The 20,429-nt window shown below is 44.3% G+C and overlaps 1 protein-coding gene across 3 annotated transcripts in view; it reads right to left on the minus strand.

Moving 5' to 3' along the window:
- Positions 1 to 221: 221 nt before the first annotated feature.
- Positions 222 to 20,429, minus strand: part of KCNG2 (potassium voltage-gated channel modifier subfamily G member 2) — a 54,253-nt gene continuing 34,045 nt past the window's right edge. For all 3 annotated transcript variants that reach the window (XM_069007955.1, XM_069007954.1, XM_069007956.1), the window contains exon 3: positions 222 to 2,594. In XM_069007955.1, the coding sequence (XP_068864056.1) occupies positions 1,800 to 2,594 (795 nt within the window). In that variant the 3' untranslated portion in view covers positions 222 to 1,799. The remainder of the gene's footprint in view (positions 2,595 to 20,429) is intronic.

Consider the following 20,429-nt stretch of genomic DNA (forward strand, 5'->3'; position numbering starts at 1 on the left):
GTTAGCCTGCAGTTCAGTACAGCTGGGGCTTTGCTGACCCAGGTGCATCCTGCAGGGTAGGGGGGCTCAGTTTTCCTGCCTCCATCTCCCGCAGTCTCAGCAGCAAGTAACACGCGTTACTTCACATCAGCATGGCGAAACACCACCTCCCCCCACACCCAAATCACCAGACACAAGCAGTCAGCAACAAAGCTTTTAATTTTTATTAAAACAAAGTGTAACCTTTCCATTTTCCTTGCTTCATTCCTATAAGGAATGGCTTAATATGAGAGTTTGCTAATGTGAGGATTGGTTTTACAACATATGCTGAGGCAGAAAATCCTCAAACAACAGACCAAGACAAAACCCATCTTCAACATATCAGGTTTTGTTCCCTTTCTGGCAGGAGGAGAATATGGAGGGTGATACTGCATGGCTTTAGTACAAATAGGGTTGTAGGTATAAGAGACTGTTGGATTCCATCTCCCTCCATTCCCTGATCACATCCCACCTGTAGGAGCACTGAAAGACCCACAGAGCACCCTGACTTGGACCAACTATGCAGCTCCTCCAGGGTGGGGCCTGGAAAGCTCATGCATGGGGCTGGCATCAATAAGGAAAATGCAGATGCCACTATACGATTCATTTTCCCTTTAAATTGACTTAATCCTTTGAGAATCACGAAGAAGGGCCAGAACGCTTGTTCTAATGACAGGATTGTCTTTTTCTTCGTAGGAGGGCAAAACCAAAAGGCTACTCCTAACACAGAGCACAGCTGCTGCACTGCAGCTCAGGCCAGAGCCCACTGAAGGTGTCTTGCTGGCTTCACCAGGTTTGGACTACTCCTCTACTCCTGTTTGCACATGACTTTACTCAGTGCAGCCACCACCACTGAGGAAGACTATGCAGAGCTGGGAGTCACTGCTGATTTAACATCACCCTCCCCTTCTTGGGCTACATGTAGTTCAGATTGGTTCAGTTGCCCGTTAAACACATTTCTTCATACACGAGAGATGGAAATAGTTAACAGAAAGTGGAGAAACAACATCATTTGTAATGGTATTTGTTATATTTAACTGTTAGCAAAGGATAAAAAAACCAAGTTAACATTCAGTACCACAGTCAGAAAGATTTTTTTTTTGTATGTATATTTCTGTCATGGGGCTAAGATACAAAGCTTAGGATGGTAAATATGCATCTCTACTAAATAATGCAAACTGTGCTCACACACATTCAGAGCTGGCAGCTCTGGCTGCGCTGCCTCATCTGTTGAAGACAGAACCAAGCCCCTGGTAAAGCTGAAGGGATGCTTCTGCCCTTCTCTTGCCCTCTCCCCTTGGCTTGTCTGAAGTTTGTGTTCCTTGCTGGGGCTGCCAAAACAAACGTGCTGTGGGGCATCGCAGCACGGGGAGCCCCTCGCTCAGCCCCTCGCACAGGGAGTGCCACCGAGCAGGGTAGGGAGGGGGTGGCACACTGGTTGCTCTGCCATATGGCACCTGGCACAGGCTGTGCTTCATACTACATTCTGCTGGCTGGCTACGTTCAATGGCTGCTCCTCCGGCGTACCCAAAAACACTTGCTCAATAGAAAAGAAAAGCCCTAAGAAAAGCAATGGAGCAGAGCTGTACTTGGTAGAATTTCTAGGGGTACTTTTAAGAGGTCCCTTAAGATCAGAAGTTGGTCTTTAGAGAAACCCTGTGTGTGTCTGCCCCTCATTTATGCAGTTCATGGGGTTCTTGCAGAACGACCTCCCTTGTCCACTGCTTCTTGTGCTGCCAACATATGTCCTCAGCTGTTCAGGGTCAAGAACTTCTCTTGGCTTACTGGTCCACCAAAGGCAGACCCTCCTGCTCACCAGCACTTGGTGGGAATGTGGCACTGAGCCTCCTTGTACTGTCATCACCTGGGAGCTCAGTGTTCTCTTGCCGCTGGCGCACCTGCCTGCTGGCTATTCGCTGCTGCTGCTCCTTCAGCTCACTGTAGGAACGGGAAAAGGTATGAAAGATGGATGTCACTGGGAAAGCCATCAGCAAAATCCCACTCAAGATACTGCTCAGGGCTACCACCTGTCCGGGGATGCTACGAGGCACCATGTCCCCATAGCCAACAGTTGTCATGGAGATCACAGCCCACCAGTAACTGGAGGGGACGCTGGTGAACTCTTGCTTGGCTCCCAGTTCGCTCTCAGCCAAGTACACCAGCGGCGAGAAGAGGGCCATGGCGACGCAGAGGAAGAGCAGGAGCAGCCCGAACTCGCGGGTGCAGCGGCGCACAGTGAGCCCCAGCGTCTGCAGCCCCAGCGAGTGCCGCGCCAGCCTCATCACGTACAGGATGCGCAGCGCCCGCAGGAAGCGCAGCACCAGCCCCACTCGCTCCAGGTACTTGTTCCCAGCTCCCCCGCCAGGCTTGCTGCTGTTTTTTGTGGAAACCACATCCACAATGAGAGAGATGTAGAAAGGCAGAATGGCCAGGATGTCGATGATGTTGAGCGGGGTTTTCAGGAAAGCACACTTGTTTTCTGCCTGGATGGATCGCAGCAGGAACTCAAAGGAAAACCATGCCACGCACACCGTCTCCAGCACAAAGATGTCATAGCACTTTTGTGAGCATTCACCCTGGGGAGGAGTGGGAAACACGTAAAAGGGGGAAGAAACAGATTTAGCCAGGGCGTTGAAACAAAGAAATAGAGAAATCACTTCTTAAATAAAACCACCATGTGAAATTGATACAAATTGCAATGTACTGAAGTAAAAATCATGGCTGCTGAGAGGTATTAAAACCAGAGGCTACACTACATGTTTGGCTCCAGGACAGGTCAGGCTATATGTTTGACTACAGGACAAGTCAACAGTGCTTTGGAGCGTCCCAAAGCTGCCAAGAACTTGGTGTGATCTTATCAGCTGTTGGCCAGACAGGCTACTGCTAAAAGGCCAGGGGCTCACACTTCATTTCTAACCAAGACTTTAACACCTTTTAAAAAGGATTAATACAGGATTCATGGATTGTAAGAAATGTGTGATCCTTCCTTCCCTTCCTGATCAATAATAAATTGCTTACTAATGGCTCATAAACACTTACAGCATTTTAAGTGATATGCTTGGAATTATCTATAATCTATTATTCACTAAATACAGTATGTATTTTATATTCCAAGTGAACATTTATTAACACTCTACCCCTACAGTCAAAAGCTTATATAAAGTCCTGAGAAATGTAGGCATTTCTAAAAGAAAAAATACCAGAGGACTGAGTGGGGTATGGAGAGGTAAGTGGTTTTAGTTACCTCACCTGTAACAACTAGTGACCACAGTGCCTTCCCCAAGCTTTCTGAGGCACTGGAAGCAGTGCTCTTCCCTGCAGGCTCACTTGGTGGCAAATAAAGAGAGCTCTGGCTCTTTGGTTACGATGCTTGTAAATAAGTCAGCCCCAGTGCATTGGAAAGGCAATAAACAATAATGCTGGTGATGGCAACTCTTTGGTTGTTAATACTGTGGCAATTCCCTGCTACAGCACTGTTGGTACCTCCAGCTGAGTAATAAACAACTTCTCTACGTAAACAGATTTTGAAGTGGACAATTATAGGGCTAGTGCTGTTTCCTCTGTAAATGCTCATATAAAAGTGTGAGTGCTCTGGGGGCTTTGTGTGGAAGGCAAGTGTATATTTATTTAAGGGAAGTGTACATTTATTCAGTGTGCCAGTTTGAACAGTTTGTGAAAACTCTTTTAAGGAGTCCATCCATGCTAGTGGGGTATGTGACTCCCACTGGTTGCAACAGGTATTAGGTCCCAATGCCCAACCTTGTTTTACTTGCCTATGCCAAATTATAGCAATAAAACATCAGCTGAGAATCACAGCGAGGCTGTGTCAAGCTGGTCCCCATTTCACCACTGGAGAAGCTGAGAACCTGGCACATCTATCAACAGTTCTGCCCACATACTCAGCCACAGGAGTCTTTTGCTCCAGAGAACCAAGGAAATTTTTACTGCACAGCACCACATTGCTAATTTCATCCCTCTTGAAGTGTGTATGCACAGGCTTTTTCCCTGTTGGGAAAGAAAGCAGCAAAAGACTGATGAGGCTTTTGCCCTCTTTGCTAACTGCAGCCTTCCCCAAAATGTTGTGGAGGGACTGGATATGTTTCAAGGGCTGTTGCACTGCCAGCAGTGAGAGCAGTGTCATCACATTGAATACAAAGCCTTGGGTTAGTTACCTCAATATGTTAACCAAAATGTTGAGGTACCCTGCACCTCTTACACTTAGGAAGAGATTGAGACAATAACTAAAGAGATGTCAACATGAAAAAGAGATGTGAAAAGGAATTTATGGTCCTTGTAGTAACCACAATAAAAAGTTGTAATGCCTTGTGTTTATGGATATTTGTTTTGTATTCCACTTTCAATTGGCATATGATGTACCTCCCACTGTTTCCCAGGGGGTCATGCTGATATGGAGAGAAAAATTACTTATCCCATTGAAATTACTGTCAAGATTTTAAGCATATTGCAGGGAGGAATGATAATTTTATTTTACCAGTATAGTAGCTCAGATAGCCTGTCTTTAAATTCCTAATTTTGGTACGTGTGAACACTAGAAGGAGCTTAATTTATATCTGCATCACCAAACTAATTTGGTCATAAGTAAGTATTTTTGTCACAATCATAATACATTGGATATAGTATTTTGTTTCTAGGCACTTTCCTCCTGTCACAGCATAATTAAGCTGTTGGGCTCTCCTATCAAATACAGAATCAAGATGCTTTCACACCACAGCACAAATCTGGCTCTGTGAGCCAGAGTCGAAGCTCACAAAGTCAGTGGAAGGACTCTGCCTATACCACTGTAACTTCTCTCCTTATGACCCAGAAACCAGCCAGCAGACCAGCATTGTCCCAGAGCTCTGCTGCCTGGGAATCTCTCATCAGGATATGCTTGATCTCATGCCTAAGGGCCATCCATGGCTGAAGGGGATTTCCAGCTCCTCATCCTATCCTTGCAGGTGCTCAAAAGGATCCGTTTGAGGTGTTAGGACTACAACCCAGAGAAGAATAGCTATGGCTCGAGCAAAGCAACAGCAATGACAAGATAAATACCCAAATGTGCAAATTTGCTTTCTCTGACAGGTGCATCATTACTTGGACCACATCTGTGGAAACTCAGGTACATCTTGCCTTAAGAGCCCTATCTGGCAGGAAGTGTTAGGGATTCTGATGTACATGTATAGATTTTTCAAGCCACTAAAAGTTTTAGGAAAGTCAGTGAAGCCTATGGAGAATTTAGCCTTAAAATAAACCTACAAAGTCGCTAAGGTGATTAATAGCTAATTTGGCACCTAATTGTCCCAGCACTTTCTATATAGCTGCATATGGAGAGGAGACTCTCCCAAGTGCTTTTGTGTGTGAGTTTTGGTGTAGGAGAAAACAGGAGTGAAGACTGTTCCTCACTAATGGGCTACCAGTGAAGATGACTTTCGGAAGACTCTGTCTGCTCTCCCACACTCTGACATGTTTATCCTGTGTAGGTTCACAGACCTAAAGCATTGCTATTTCTGTCTTCAATCTTCCTGCAGAACTGCATCCCAAATGCAAGTGTGGGAGAAGCCTGGCAACTTTTGTTCAGCCAAGCTCCAGAAGCTTGGTGGAATCTGGAGCTCGGATAATCCAATGCTGCAGAACCAAGCTGCATCTTTGCCCATCAAGATAATGAGCTGAAATTTCCTCCATCCAGAGTCAATGCTGGGCCCTGGCATTTTTCCACTCTTCCCACTCTCCACAGCTGACAACTAATGGGAAAGTCGAAATGTTTACTTTCAGTAGAGTGGAGTTATAATGCTCTGCTACACAGAGTTCACTTCAACAGGATGAAACAACCCCCCCTTCCAGCTAATGCATAATTGTCTCCAGCAAAGCGCTGGTCTGCTCAATATCCTTATTAACCTATCACAATCTGACCAAGCCAGGCTCTGTCCAAAGGCTGTCCTGAGAATAAGAGGGTCTGAACAGGCTTTTAGAAAACAGATCAGTGTGTCAATCAACCTGCCAGAGGTCTCTTTTTTTCACTAATTAAATGTCTTCCTGTCCCTTGGACCATGTGACCTATTATTATCCTCACATGATATCAAAAACAGCAACAGCAAAAATGTATTTCATGCTCTTTGTTCCTTTCAGCTGCAGCTGCTTTTCCTTGCAGGCTTTTTTCCTGCTTGACTACAGCATTGGTTAAGAAAAAAAAAAGGCACTTTTTTGCTTTCTAAAACTTCAAACTATGTGTTCCAGTCCAACTGGATGCTGTTAACTCTGCTGAGGCTTTTGAGGTTTTTCTGTTCAAGAAAACAAAGCAAAAATTCTCAGAAAGGCACACACGCAGATGGAAAAAAAAAATCAGGAATTAATCAGCCACTGAAACACAGGAAAAACAAGTCCTAACAGAATAGGGCATCCTGCCCAAAATAGGTCTCCATCAAATCTGTATGTTCTCAAAGAAGATTGACCTATACCAACCTGTGGCCATAAACATGTCCATTAACAACTACACACTGCTTTTTACTTTCTATAAGCAAAACAGCTCTCCCTCATACCAATGAACCAAATTTCTTCACCCTGTAATCGAATGTATATATTTTTATCACTAGTTTTCCATATTTAGATGGATGAAATTGATTCACAGGGAAAACAGTTGTTCTTTACAAGGTGTGTACATTTGTTTCTTTCAAACAGTGAGTAGGTTTTATTTTTTCCTGAAGAAATTACTTGAGTATGGGAAAATACTTGCAGTTGCACAGTATTTGGGGGCTATATACTAATGACAACACAGGGCACAAGGAAAGAAAGTAAGAAAGGATTCAGTGAGTAATTCTACGCAGTCAAATTAAAGTGAGTCTCCTTCATTAGGACCTATAGAAATCTGCTGTCAAAAAGCCAACCACAGCATCTTTCTTCTGGAGAAACGTTTTCTTTGCCAAAAGTTCCTTTGGCAAAAGGAAAATTACAAAATGAAAAAACGGTGTCACTGGAGTTCAAATCCATCTGTATTCATTGTTCTGTATGGCCTGTCTAAAAGTTGCAGACGTCTTTCAGAAACATTTTGGTTTGGCTTGCAGGGTCCATTTCACTTGTACTTCCTGTACTGAACCTCAAAAAAATTCTCCACTGTGTGTTGTGTGACTTCTTAGCCCTGCCTTTGTCCTCTGGTCTCCTGACAAGAAATTGAGATTCTTCCTTAGGTTCTTGCAGGCTTTGACACCATCTTCTAATCCCTCTGCATTAGAAGATGTCAAAAGGCAGATCACCTCTAACTGCCCCAGTTCATCTTGCTTTCCATGCACTTTTTTGTAAGGTCAGCAGCTCCACAGCACTTTCAAGGAAGAAATTTCAATGCTGCCCACTTTGACCCTGTAGTGAGATCTCCCTGGCTGTCAAATCTATATGTTAAGAAAAAAACAAACCCCAACATGAGAGATATTGCATACAAAAGTACTTACATAAACTTGAAAGTCATGACATTTCTAAAATGATGTTTCTGTTCACGTCCACTTGCCCCTTGTTACTTGAGCCTTTTGGGTCACGCATTTCAAGTGTTTCTCTGCGCACATCAGATCAAACTCTCTTTTAATGACAATGTGGAACTTGAAATTCTGATACACCTGAGATCTCGGCATCAGAGATCCATGCTAAGGGACGTGCAGACCAAGTCCCAGAGGCTGCTGACAAGTCTGCCTACAGTCCCCAGTCCAGAGGCTTAGGGTGTTTCCCTTGGATTTGGGTGGGAGGCTGAGCTGCCTGTTTCAATGAACATCTGCAGGGTGACTCAGAGGACAGACACTCCTTCACCAGCCCAACGCTTGGAGCCTCTGCCGGGCTTCGGAGAGACCCAGCTCCTAATCCTATGAGAGCAGGGTGGAAGCTTGCACCTGGTTCTGTCCCATTGTGTGGGACCGCCTGGAACACTGGGTGCTGGGTCATTTGCCCTCTCTTGTCATTGTAAAATGAAGAAGCCTTCCCTGAGAAAAATTCCAGCAAAAGAGCAACATTCCCAGAAACATGCCTCACCAACGAAACCCAGAGATATTGCTCATGCTGGCACTTTCTGATGAAAGGCAATTTTCTGATGAAATGTGATTTTCTGGTGAAAGCATCCAGATAATTTTCGCAGCAGGGGTGAGTGCACAACTCCTTCGACGTGACCTACCTGGGAAGGGCAGCATCCCACCCTGCCCTGGGGCACAGGCACGCTCCCCTCGCTCTGACCACCCACAGACACGGTGATTGTAACTCAGTGCCTCTGCTATTAACGCCGGGGTCAGGCTGAACTTGCAGTCAGCCTGCTCCGAATATTTCCTTGTGCTCCCGAACAAAGATGATTCAGATAACTGCACAGCCTGTCCTCAAAGCTGGCTGGCTGTGAAGTCGAAGTAACAGTTTCTGTTTTTAAAGTCACTGAAGGGCCATGAAAGAGTCCTCTGCTTCTTGCTATCCACACTCTGATGTGTAACTCGAGCTTAGTTCGTGCTTCATCTTCAGTCCAGCTGCCAGCAAAGGTAACCTGTGCCTTCCGAGGGGAGGGCTGTTGCTAACTTTGTGCAGCCCTGTTACGGACACAAGATAGATCTTGTACAACTTGTCTTTGCTGAGGAGAAAGGGCAAAGAGGTGGGCAGGAGCTACACCTCTCCGGATTTCCCTTGATGCTGAGGCAGCCCAGCCCCAGATCACCACTTCTCAAAACCCCTCAGCCTGCCATTTTTATCCTGCCAGTAAAGCTGCAAATAAACATGGAACACCAACAAACAAGGGAGATGCGAAAAGACTGTGGCAACTGCTAGAAGGTAACTGCAGGGTGTGCTAAAATACCCAGCCAGAGTCTAATCAGCTTGTGGAATTGCAAGCTGCGCTACTCACTTGCAGTCACGCAGCCAAGGGGTTACTGAGATACCTGCATGTGCCTTTCATTTGTCTCAAATTGCTCCTCTGACCTGTAACTGTGAAGCCAGGTGGCTGTGTTCACGGAAAGCTCAGAAAAGGGTCTGGGAGTCAATGAGAAAGAAGACCACATGAGGACTTTACCTACGACTACCCTTGCAGACTAAAGAGACAGGAGACACTCCTGATCCAGGAGGCTGCAGAAGGAACCAGCTGTGTTTCCTTGAGCTACCCTGCCCAATCCACAAGCAGCTGCTGCTTTGGGCCATCTCAGCCCCAAACTGTACAACCAAAATTAGACACTGTTAGTTGGCCTCGGGTTCCTAAGCCATGAATACTGAGCTTTGAGACCTGTTTAACTGACACCTTTTTCCCTGGAAATGCTACAGATGTCTTAACAGCTGACTGCATGGATTTGGCATATGCATCTGAACTGCGGAGAAAGACACAGACACAAGGGATTCAATCACCTACCTACCAGGCAAGATCTGCTACTGTGGTCCTAAGGCTTTCTTCCATTTCCCTGCCTCCTTCACATACTGTCCCTGACACATGCAGATATATTCTTTGGTCCACTATCCTGCCTCTTTTTGCCCCAGTAGAGTTGTTGGGAAGAATGGAAAGCACGTGAGTAGTACTACAGATGCACAAAATGCCATCTCATTAATACCTTCTTCTGAACTAGCTCTCCTCATGCCTGCACACGTTTTTAGCACACATTTCTCCAAAAGCAACAGTATTTGTAAGAGGGAAAAAATGCTATCTGGCTCTGCTTTATGGAAAGCAACCAAAACCTAAAATCAGTAAGAAGGAGGAAATACAGAATAAAACAGACCATAAAATACCTATGAAACAGAACACCATCAATTTGCCTGATTTTCAGATGCCTGTCAGGAACAGCACAGCACCTCATCCAGAGAGGCTGGGGGGAGGTGTCAAGACGTCCAATGTCTTAAAGCTCCTCAGACTCTGTGACCGTGGCTGGAAGCAGCTTGAGGAAACAGTATGAGCTCCAACAGCCAGCTGCTCCTATCTCCCACTCTGATCACACCACACCCAGGAGCAAGGGGCTATTCTGTAACATACGGAGGAGCGATATACTCCGGGTAACATTTTCTGCAGACGTGGTCCAGGAGTGGCTGGGAAGGGCAACACCATCAGCTGGATAACTGCAATGAGCAGGAGAGGTAGGAGGGTGAAGGGAAGAGACCTTACATGCTCAGTCTGTAGTGGCTGTGTGCAAAGGGAACCCGTTGCTAATTGACAGGACAGTGTTGGCCAGAGAAGAAATAGCTACAGCAGCTTTCAGAACCTGGACTCTAGAAGACACACGAGGTTCCAAAAAAGACCCCCTGCAAGAACAGGGAAGACCAGAGAGCTTTTAAGATGAAGCTTTTCAGTTTCTACGGTTGGTGGTGTGATGTAGTTCCCATGAGAACACAGGTCTGCCCTCACCTCAGAGGACCCCTCTACCTGCTCATAAGGTTCAGCTGGCAAAGGAAATTATCTCCTGGTGCTGCTGGAGTTGGCCCTCGGGGTCTGAGACCTGGCTGGTCCACAGCTTTTGTCTGTGCATGAGTGTAAGACATAACTAGGCTATTACTAATATTTAGAGAACTACAACCTACATGTACAAGAATTGATTTACTGCCATTTGCTTGAACAAATATTCTAAATCAATATACTGCTTTTATACCTGGGGTCTGCTTTGTCTATTTTACAACCACTCAGTGCCACTGGGAAATTGTCTGAAGACAAATAGCTACACAGGAAGACACAGGTCCAGGAGAACAAGGTATTGTATTTGAAACTCATCAACTCCCATGGCATTTGAGGCAGGATTTCACAGACCACAGCCCATATGGCTTGCTTGTCTTTGTCCTGCAGCTGAGCCCTCTGTGTGAAACACCTGTGGGTGACACAGGGGTCCAGGTGTACCCACGATTTCTGCACAGCCTGCTGTGCTTGGACCAGACTCAACCTGCCCAGCCTGGCCTCAGGGACAGCTCAGCACAGAAGATTTGTTAATCAGTCACTGCCACCGACAAGAGGCAGGAAGGCAGGAAAAAGAATGATGATTTCACCAAGTCAAGGTGTCCTCCAAAGAACAGCTTCAATTTAGAAACACCGATGTTCTTAGTATTTCTGACTAAAATTAACTTTTCTATTTTCTATTTCCAGATTTACAGAATGTTTTTCTTGGGTTTGGCCCATTTTTTCACTGAAATTTAAAGTAAAAATTCCCAACAGAATAATGAAGCACCAGGAGTCTCCTTGCTGACAAGGTGATGCCTTGAGAGACCACCTACTAACAGAGACTAGACAGGAGTAGGGGAATAAAGGTAGGTATTTATTCAAAGGGCCTTCAGAGGTACCCCCTGGGGAGCCAGAGGCTATTCTCAAAATGGACCCCAAGATGGATGACAGATTAAGAGTTCTTCACACTTTTATAAATTTGCTTCATTTGCATATCAGGGTTAATTCTCCAATTAAAGCTTCAATTAATGATGTAGTTTCCCCGGGCTTGCCCCTCTTTCAGGGGGTTTGGTTTACATTTTGGGACTAGGATGGTCGGAGTGTCCCTGGAGAGCAAGCCAGGAGAGGCTTTGTTATGTCTACTTAGCATGAGAGAGCAGAAATTAACAGGCTACAAGAAGCTTCAGAGTTACACTAGGCAGTACAGGATTTGAAAAATATGAAAGTTAAAACCTAAGGCATCAAGTGCCCCCCCTTCCCCTGATTTTACATGAATAGAAAACTTCCTCCTCAGCCCCCTCTATTTTCTAGCTCTGATAGAGGCATCAGAGCCTTGGAAGTTTACAATGCTTCTTAAAAAAAATCCAGTATCTGTAAATCTAAGAAAATGCTTGATCCTGAGCTTTCACATGAAGAAGCCCAGTTACACTGCAACTTAGCAAATCTGATTTCTGAAGAATTGTAGTTTCTATCCTAGTGCTCTGAAAACAAGGCCGACCCCACTGTCACTTGGAAAAGCTTGGGCAATGGCACTTGGCACTTGCAGCACACCTGCTCCTACAGACAGGGCAGGATTGCAGAAACAAAGATGGGGGCTATCTCCCTTAAACCAAACCAGCATAAATCTGCAGAACCAGAGCAGGGCTGAGTTCTCGCCAAGGGCACTTGGGTGCAGTTTGAGCAGTTTCCCCAGGGAATGGGAACACCTGCATGCCCCTCCAAAAGGACCAGCCCAAGAGAGACAGGGCTGTGTGACAAAGCAGTGGCATTCCCAACGCTTTCACACCTACACAATACCTGGGAAAAGATGATGTGGTGGCACCTGGTTGTGCTCACAGATACCCGCAGATACACACTGCCTAGAACTGTGGTCTTCCTAAACCCAGCATCCTCTTTCCATCTTCTCCTCCTCAAGCTTGTCTCACACTAAAAAAGAATCTCAGTCTGTTCTCCCTCTTCTCTCTCTCACTTACTAATTTTACTAAAAGAACAACTGATTCTTAATAGCATTTTAAAGTGTATTTTCCCTCTTATTTATGCCAGTTTCTCCCTTCTTTCAATCAGTTTTTGAAGCTCTTCTCCTCCTGCCTCCCACTCACTGCTAGTTCTATTTTACTGACCCATATTAATTTTACTGGTTCCTGCAACCCTGTAACCTGCTATAAGATCTGGGGGTGTCTGTTTCTTTTCTTGGAGGAAAGGAGGACAGAGTCAAGCTTACTGTTTTCCTTTTGCATTTTTTTCCAAACCTGTATCTCTCTGCCCTCAGTCTTCCTTTATCCTCTTATCTGAGAGCAAGGGAAGGATTTGTGTGTGTTGCCTGTGGGAAGATTTGCCTTCCTGCTGGTAGCAGCTCAGGCGCAGCTGGCAGCGAGCTCCCGCAGTGCCCTTGCACTGAAATGCTCTAAGTTGTGATGGATTTTTACGAGGTGGATGTGACCACAGTGAAACCACACACGCTTTCACATTCTCTCTGCTCAAGGCAACAGTAAAAACAGTGCTCTCTGTGACAGCAGTGCAGCATACAAGAACTTACCTTAAAACACCCAACATTTCTACTGTGTATGAAGGCAACGAGCTGCAGACTGGGAGAAAATCTCTGCAGCATCTGCTCACAGTCAGACAGTGCAGGGACTTCTCAGGAGAGTGCTGCAATTTCTCTTGTCATCATCACTGCCCCATGTCCCAGGTGCCAAGCTCCCAGCACAGCTCAGGATGTATTGGATGGCTGGGACCTTCACTCTATTCTCTGTATTTCCTATTTGAATCTTGGCTCGGGAACTGAGACGGGGCAGAGGGAAGGGATTGTTTGGTGTGTGACATATGGAAGGGTGAGGGTAGAGTGAATGAATGGCCAGAAGGGTGGGCTGGCACATGTCCAGCCTGTTCTGGCCCTGTGGCACCCCCTACAAACACAGTCAGTGTTGGACAAGACACCTGGGTTAGGATGGTGCCTTCATGGGACCAGACTCATGCCACATCACTCTTCAGAGAGCTTCCAGGCTTCTGAGCTTTTTCTGGCTGCCCTTGCCTTTAATCACAATTATGAACTGTCACTGCTCATTTCATCTTACCAATGCCTTCAAGTCTGAATATTCATGAGGGCCAAGGAAGCCCCAGACAGCAAGAAGATGGACAGCATCCTTGCTGGCATCTCCTGCACCAGCGAGTCAGGGACAGGGTGGCCATGGCTCACCCCCCTGGAAGGTCAGAAGAGGCTCTTGCACTGATCCCCTGTGGAGCAGAGGATCTTGCCGAGTGGCTCATGAATCATATGCATGGCTTCAACTGAGCTGAGAAGGACTGACAGAATGTATTTAAAAACTCTGTGAGATGCATGCAGGCATGTCTAGATAAATGGTTTCCATTGTTAATTATCCACCCTGTAACACACTTTAATTCAGAGCATGAGTTTGTCCAGCCGCACCTTTCAGTTATTTCAGTTCACTGCTGCCCACAGACGTTCTCTTATTATGATTCTCACTGCATTAAAAGCACTTCTAGCGTCTCACTATGAAGCAGAACTTTCAGATTTTAAACCATTTTTAAAACTTTTTTTTCAATTTGCCTGCCAAATGGATATCAATCTGGATGTCAGTATCTCAAACCTCATATTGTGTCTTATGTTGGTTTTCTGCTATTACGAGATCTATGAGAATTTTTTTAAACAATAAGGAAGCTAATTTTTGAAAAATTCCTTTTTATTAAGGAAGAATGTTGTGTGGCACTAATTCAAATGTCTTACAGAAGTACCTACATCAGAAGTTACTTTCTTCTGAAAACTTTATAACCTCAAAAAATTATACTAAATCTGATTAATGAGTGATGTTCTACACAGACTAGAATTAAATATGCTTGTGTGCTCAAAAATGTGACTGATTGTACCCAGTACTATCTTTTTGATATTTTTATTTGGAACTAATATCATGCTTACCGTTAGAAAATCCAACAGCTTTATAGTTTTCTCCTGGTCCTTTCTCAAGCCTTTGTTTAAAAACTTTTGCAAAAAATCTTATAACCATTTTTTTTCCATCTGTATACCACTCAATTTGTCTTGAATCTAAATGTCTCCATGGATACTGCAAAATCCCCCAGTTTCAAAATCTCTTCTATTTCATCTCCATTGTCCCACTCTAGGCAATGAAAATGAAAGCATTTATAATGCTGAATGATTTAATGCAATTCTTCTAAGTGCCGTACACATGAATCAGCTCATTACCTCAGCCTAGCTATATGAGGTGTAGCCAAATGTAAATCTGCCTGCTTGCTTTCATTCCAAACCTCCAGAATTGATAGCAACATATCCTGGAGCTCTGAAGTGAATTTTCCAGATGATATTTTCATTTCAAATAAACAAAGAGTTCTCTCTTTCAGAACACTGGGACAGTACTCAATAACAGCACAGCACCCAAGCTCCCCTGCAAAAGGCAGTGGAGCAATCTACGGAATAGAGGAGCTGTGCTGTAGCCCAGGATATTAGGCTGTGATGAGTAGCTGTAGTAATTTTACAAACGTCGAAGGCCAAGCGACTATTATTGTGAGATTGGTTCAGAAACTCCCTGGATGATTTACCTGGAAGTTTCTGGAGAGTAAACCCACTGGTAGGCACAGTTACTTATCGTGGTGGAACCAGAGAGATATTAAAAGAAATTAAACATGGAGCATACTTTGCTGGGGGAGCCACACTGCACCAAATGTAAACCAGTTAACAATGTGACAAAGTTTTATGAAATAGTTTTAGCTGTTTAATTATTTAGCACTAATGTTACATTGCAGCATATTTATATAATATTTAAAAGAAGACCTAAGCTTGCTATTTATTCATGAGAAGATATCCTGCAGACTGAAAGAGTTCATTGGCACAGAATAAAGTTATTAACAAGTCAAAAATAATTTTATCTTAGTCAGCTCTTGCCTTGTTCCCAAGTAGTGCAGAGAAACACTCTCCATTTTTTTACTTCTAAGCCTAAAACACTGCAGAGAATCTCAGGTGGCTCCCAAAGTCTCTACTGTAACCTACTGTCCTCAAAATCTTCCCGGGAAGCTCCTTGACCCATAAGGATTTCTCTCTTTACTTGAGAAAAGCAGCCCAATAAAAGGTGCTGCAGTGAGACCCATGGCTGGGAGGAGACAGGCATGGACAGCTCAGGCGGTGACTTTGCTGAGAAGGGGAGTTTTGAGCAGAAGGTCTGCAGGCTCACTAAGGGACTCTGTGTAAACCTGCTACACAGTGCTGTGTCCCCACCCCCAGCCTAAGGGCAATCCTTAGTGAAAGAAAATACAACATTCCTCCTAACCCAAGCTTCCTTTATCTTCTCTTGAAGCAGCTGCCATGACGGAACAACCAGGTATGTCTGTTAAAGTTTAGACAGCTTCAGTGAAGCAGGAAGGCTGGATTTTTGGGGTGGGAGGACTGCAGAAAGCAATTTCTTTTTCTCCCCCGAGGAGCAAGCAAGCCAAGGAGAAGAAATGATGAGAACTCTCCAAATGTAGTCATGACTAAATACAGCCAGTTGTTGTGCAGCACTCTGTCCACACAACCAATACCAAGAATAACCAATCATTCCTTCAAAGGTTTTGTATTTGTTAGCAGCTTAAGGCAGCCTTGCAAAGGGGAAGGACTGTTTCGTAAAAGAGCTGGCAGAGCTGGCACATGGTTTGCTATTTGACCAGGGGGTTTGCAGGCAGTGGGGGTCCTGGGCAGTGGTGGGCAGAGCTGGTGCAGAGGGCAGTGAGTTGTGCAGCAGCAATGCTGGGGACTCACAGTACCCAATGTGTCTCCTCAGTGTGCGAATACAGCAATCCTGAACTCGGCAAAATAAACTGATACCGAGATATGCTCCATATAACAGCTGGATTTGGATGGCCAGGAAAGGATTTAGATTCAGATCCACAAAGCAAAAACAAATAAATGTATTCTTTTACATTAGGGACTGTATCATTCAGATGGCTCACAGACAGATCCCAGGAAAATGATCAAAGAACATGATCAGCACTTCCTGGTATTTGTGAAGAATGTTTTGCCATTGGTCACACACATGTCAGATAAAAGATGCACACCTCTCAGAAAGCCCCACAGAACTTGACATTTAAGGTTTAGATTGAGCAGCACAGAGGTTCTCGGCTTCATGATTTTAATGCTGTCTGTGTGACACACAAAGGCAACATCACTGACCAAAACCAAACCTCATCACTTCCCACTGCTTTCAACAAACCTGAGCTGTCTGACAGACAACTTGCATAGCAGATGTCTCTGACCATCAGAGAGGAGCTGAAGACCATGCTGCAATGACTCAGACTTGAGAACTTTGCAGTTACTCCTCAGTTTGGATTCAGCATGAACTAAGTTGCAAAAAGAATTTCCTTGCCTAGAAACGTATCTCACAGGTGAGGCATGAGGAAGGTGCCCATGTACTTTAACAGCAGGTAGATGTAGTTTTTATTTCTGTTATTATGATGGCCATAGACATTGTGTTTAAGACATTCTGTCCAAAAGCATTCACAATCTAAGGGCAGGACTACACAGAACAGGTGATGGAACTACCTGAGGCCAATTGAGAACTTCAACAAGAAAGCAAACATTTGCTTGTTGCTGATTACTGAAGCTGTGGGTAAAGGATGCCATCAAAGTTTGTAATTCAGAGCATGTGTTACCATTTTCATTTAAGTACTATCTGAGGAGAAAACCTACTTTAAGCTTATGAAAGGAAAAAAAAAGAGAAACACCTTATTTTTAGTTGAAATAGAGTTATGCAGTTCTCCGAGTCCTACATCCCTTAAGCAAGGACATGTGAATGTGAAACTGAGTATGAATCTCATGTGCCTACAGGAACTTCCTTATGCATAATATAGAAAAGGCAGGTGACAATTGCTACTGAGTCATTTGGTCTTTCCCTGGCCTCCAGCCAGCTGTGGCCTGAAGAGTCTGGAGCAGACACAAAATGCAAATTAACAATATAGGGTGCAAGTACAGTAGATCAGATGCCAAAACTGGTGATACTGTTACAGCTTATGATTTTTGCATTTAAACAGCAGAGCTGAGAGTGGTAAAACAAATTCTCCGATGATCCCCAGGGAAATTAGTTAGTCCAATTCCCCAAGATTCTTTTTATAAAAAGTCACCCTCAGTGCCTGTACACTATAAATAGTTATCTGTAACATCAGCAGAGAGGTTTTTTCAAAATACATGTTTTTTGTTGACTGTGCTGTAATTTCTAGAACAGTTTATTCCACAAAGCAAGCAAAAACACAAGCTGCAATTTTATTAATATTTCATTCATGAAAATAAACCATCTATGCATCACATGTGGCCCTAAGTTAATATCAAGATCTCAGTATCACATGTAGAACAATAACTGAACAGTCAGAAAAGAGACAATGTCATAAAAATGAGCTCTCCAGTAATTCCAGAGTCTCAAACAGAGTGCCATCTTAGGACAGCAAGCACCACTGGACTTTGTCCAGCATGTCTGTATCTCTCTTGCACTGAGGAGCCCAGCACTGGACACAGTGCTCCAGGAGTGGCCTCCCCAGTGCTGAGTGGAGGGGAAGGAGCACCTCCCTTCGTGTGCTGGCAGCACTTTGCCTGATGCAGCCCAGGACACTGGTAGCTTGCTTTGCAGCAAGGGCACAATGCTGGCTTATGGTCAACTTGGTGTTCACCAGGACCCCCAGGTCCTTTCCTACCAATCTCCTTTCCATCTGGGTGGCCCCCAACACGTACTGGTATGTGGGGCTGTTCCTCACCGGGAATGCAGGACTCTGCATTTCTCCTTGCTGAGCTTGCTGAGGTCCACAGGCTTCCTGAGCCTGTTTCCCCACCCTGTCAAGGCCATTCAGGACAGCAGCACAACTGTCTGGCCTATCAGTCACTTGCCCAAAGTTTGTCATCAGCAAACTCACTGCAGGTACACTCTGCTTCATCCTCTAGGCCACTAATAAAGAAGTCTGGCAGGACTGGACCAAGTATAGACCCCTGAGGCACAGTGTTTGTTACTGGCCTCCAACAAGACTTTGTGTCACTGACCACCATGCTCAGGGCATTATCATTCAGACAGTTTTCAGTCAACCCTCACTGTCTGCTCATTCAGCCTCTTACAGAACAGCTTGTCTATGAAAAGCTATTGAGAATCATTATACAAGACTCTCTTAACCTTGTCTGAGATTACTTTTTGTGTGTACCTTTGTGAAATGAAACCTTTAGTCACAAGATTGTTTAAAATACACATTTACAATTTACCTATTCCCCATCCTCACCATTACGGGAAGTTGAAGCACAGTGTGCAAACTGAGCTTAGAAGGTTAAATAGTTTTGGCTTCTCTATGAGCTATTATTAACTTCATTATTTATAAGTCTCTCTCTTTGTTGTAATGTTCTTCAACTGAAGGTTATTGAACTGTAACTTCCTATCACAGCATATTTAATTAGGCTAGCTTTTCCCAACCCGTCAGGAAGCACGGTGAAGAATGAACTCTCTGATCTGCTTCTCCTGTTTTGCACTGTGCTGCTACAAATGACTGAGCTCAGGGGGACTCAGGCCTATAAATGCTTTTGTGAATCAGGACAGAATGTTTGATATTATTCTCTAAATTCTACCTTTTCTTCTGCGATGACAAAGGCTGCTGTCTTAAAAGAGAAGATTCTTCTTCAGATAGAAATGGTTGACATTTCTGCTTTCACCAAGAAAAAATGAAGAGTTTAGTATGATGACCATCTGGCTTTCAGATGAATCTCTCAATGTCTTTTGGTTGCTTAGCTCTTACTGTGTGTGTAAAGCTTTTGCTGTAATGTATCCCTGACTGGTTTAAGACTTCTCTGATGTATTAGCTGCATTCTTTGAGTCACTCGATGCCTGCCATTTGTTTAGAGCGGTGAGAAGTCCACTGGAAGGTAGCATATGCCTAAAATGCCTTGAGGATACTCTTGTGCTTCTGGCTATTTTTATGTCTTGGAGATGACTTTTGAGGTGGTCTTGAAAGAGCTTGGTGCCTGAAGGCTCCTGCTATGATTTTGTCTCAGCAGATTTTGCCTTTATAGGAGACTTCACCGTTAAATCTAAATCTTGCATTGAAATCTCCCATTCTGAAAATTTTGAAATAAAAAGTTTAGCATTGTCTTGTTACTTTACATGGAAGAACCTGACTGTCTTCAAATGTTTGTTTTCTTCACATACTTGAAGTGCCCCTTTCCTGAAATTTCCAGAAGGAGCTATTATACACATGGCTGGATTGGTGGATTTTACTTAATTTAATCAGTAAATAAAAGCTAAATGAGAAAAAAAAAAAGACTAAATATATATCCTACTTTGGTAAGTGAAAAGTAGTTCAGGATCTGATTCTGTTAACTCTACTGACAATTGTGCAGCATCTGAAATACACGATACTACTTCCAAAAAAGAGTAACACTCAAGGTGAATCAAGGTGACCTTTATGAAGAACAAGACATCTACAGTACAGGGGAGCATGAGCCTTCCCACTCTTGTTAAACCACTAGGGATTGCCACTGTCATCCAGAATACCTGGAGCAGCTAATAAAGTTAACAGAGTGTATGACTGAGTCTTCTGCTCTATTTTAAAAGAGATAGGCAAGCACGGAAAATAATTTCCTCACCCACATGGTAATTACTTCTAAGGTCCCACACTTAACATCTTGTGTGAGGTCGTTAACACCTCTGCAGGACATCACTGGGTGTAACAGCTGGTCCATTTGGATGGCATTAAAGGATCAGGGCATGGAAAATTGCTCTCCAGCATGGTTTTTTCTCATGATTGGCTTCTCTGTCTTTCCCTGAAGCAGTAACAGGACAGATAGATGGCACATAGAGCTTTTGTTTTCTGTAGTAACGCCAGCTCAAGGAAAAGGCCACTGTTTGCTAGCCACAGCACCTAAGACAGCCCTGACACAGAACCGTAACAACAGGAATGCCAGCCAGAAAGCCTGGAAAATGTGCACACTGAGTATGGTGTGTCTTTGAAAGAGCATTTAGTATTTATTTGTTCCTCAGTCAGGAGGGATGCACATACTTTTTCTGCTTGTTAGGAGACTGCAAAGCCAGACCTA

Source organism: Aphelocoma coerulescens, chromosome 2, assembly GCF_041296385.1.
Source record: "Aphelocoma coerulescens isolate FSJ_1873_10779 chromosome 2, UR_Acoe_1.0, whole genome shotgun sequence".
Taxonomy (NCBI): Eukaryota; Metazoa; Chordata; class Aves; order Passeriformes; family Corvidae; genus Aphelocoma; species Aphelocoma coerulescens.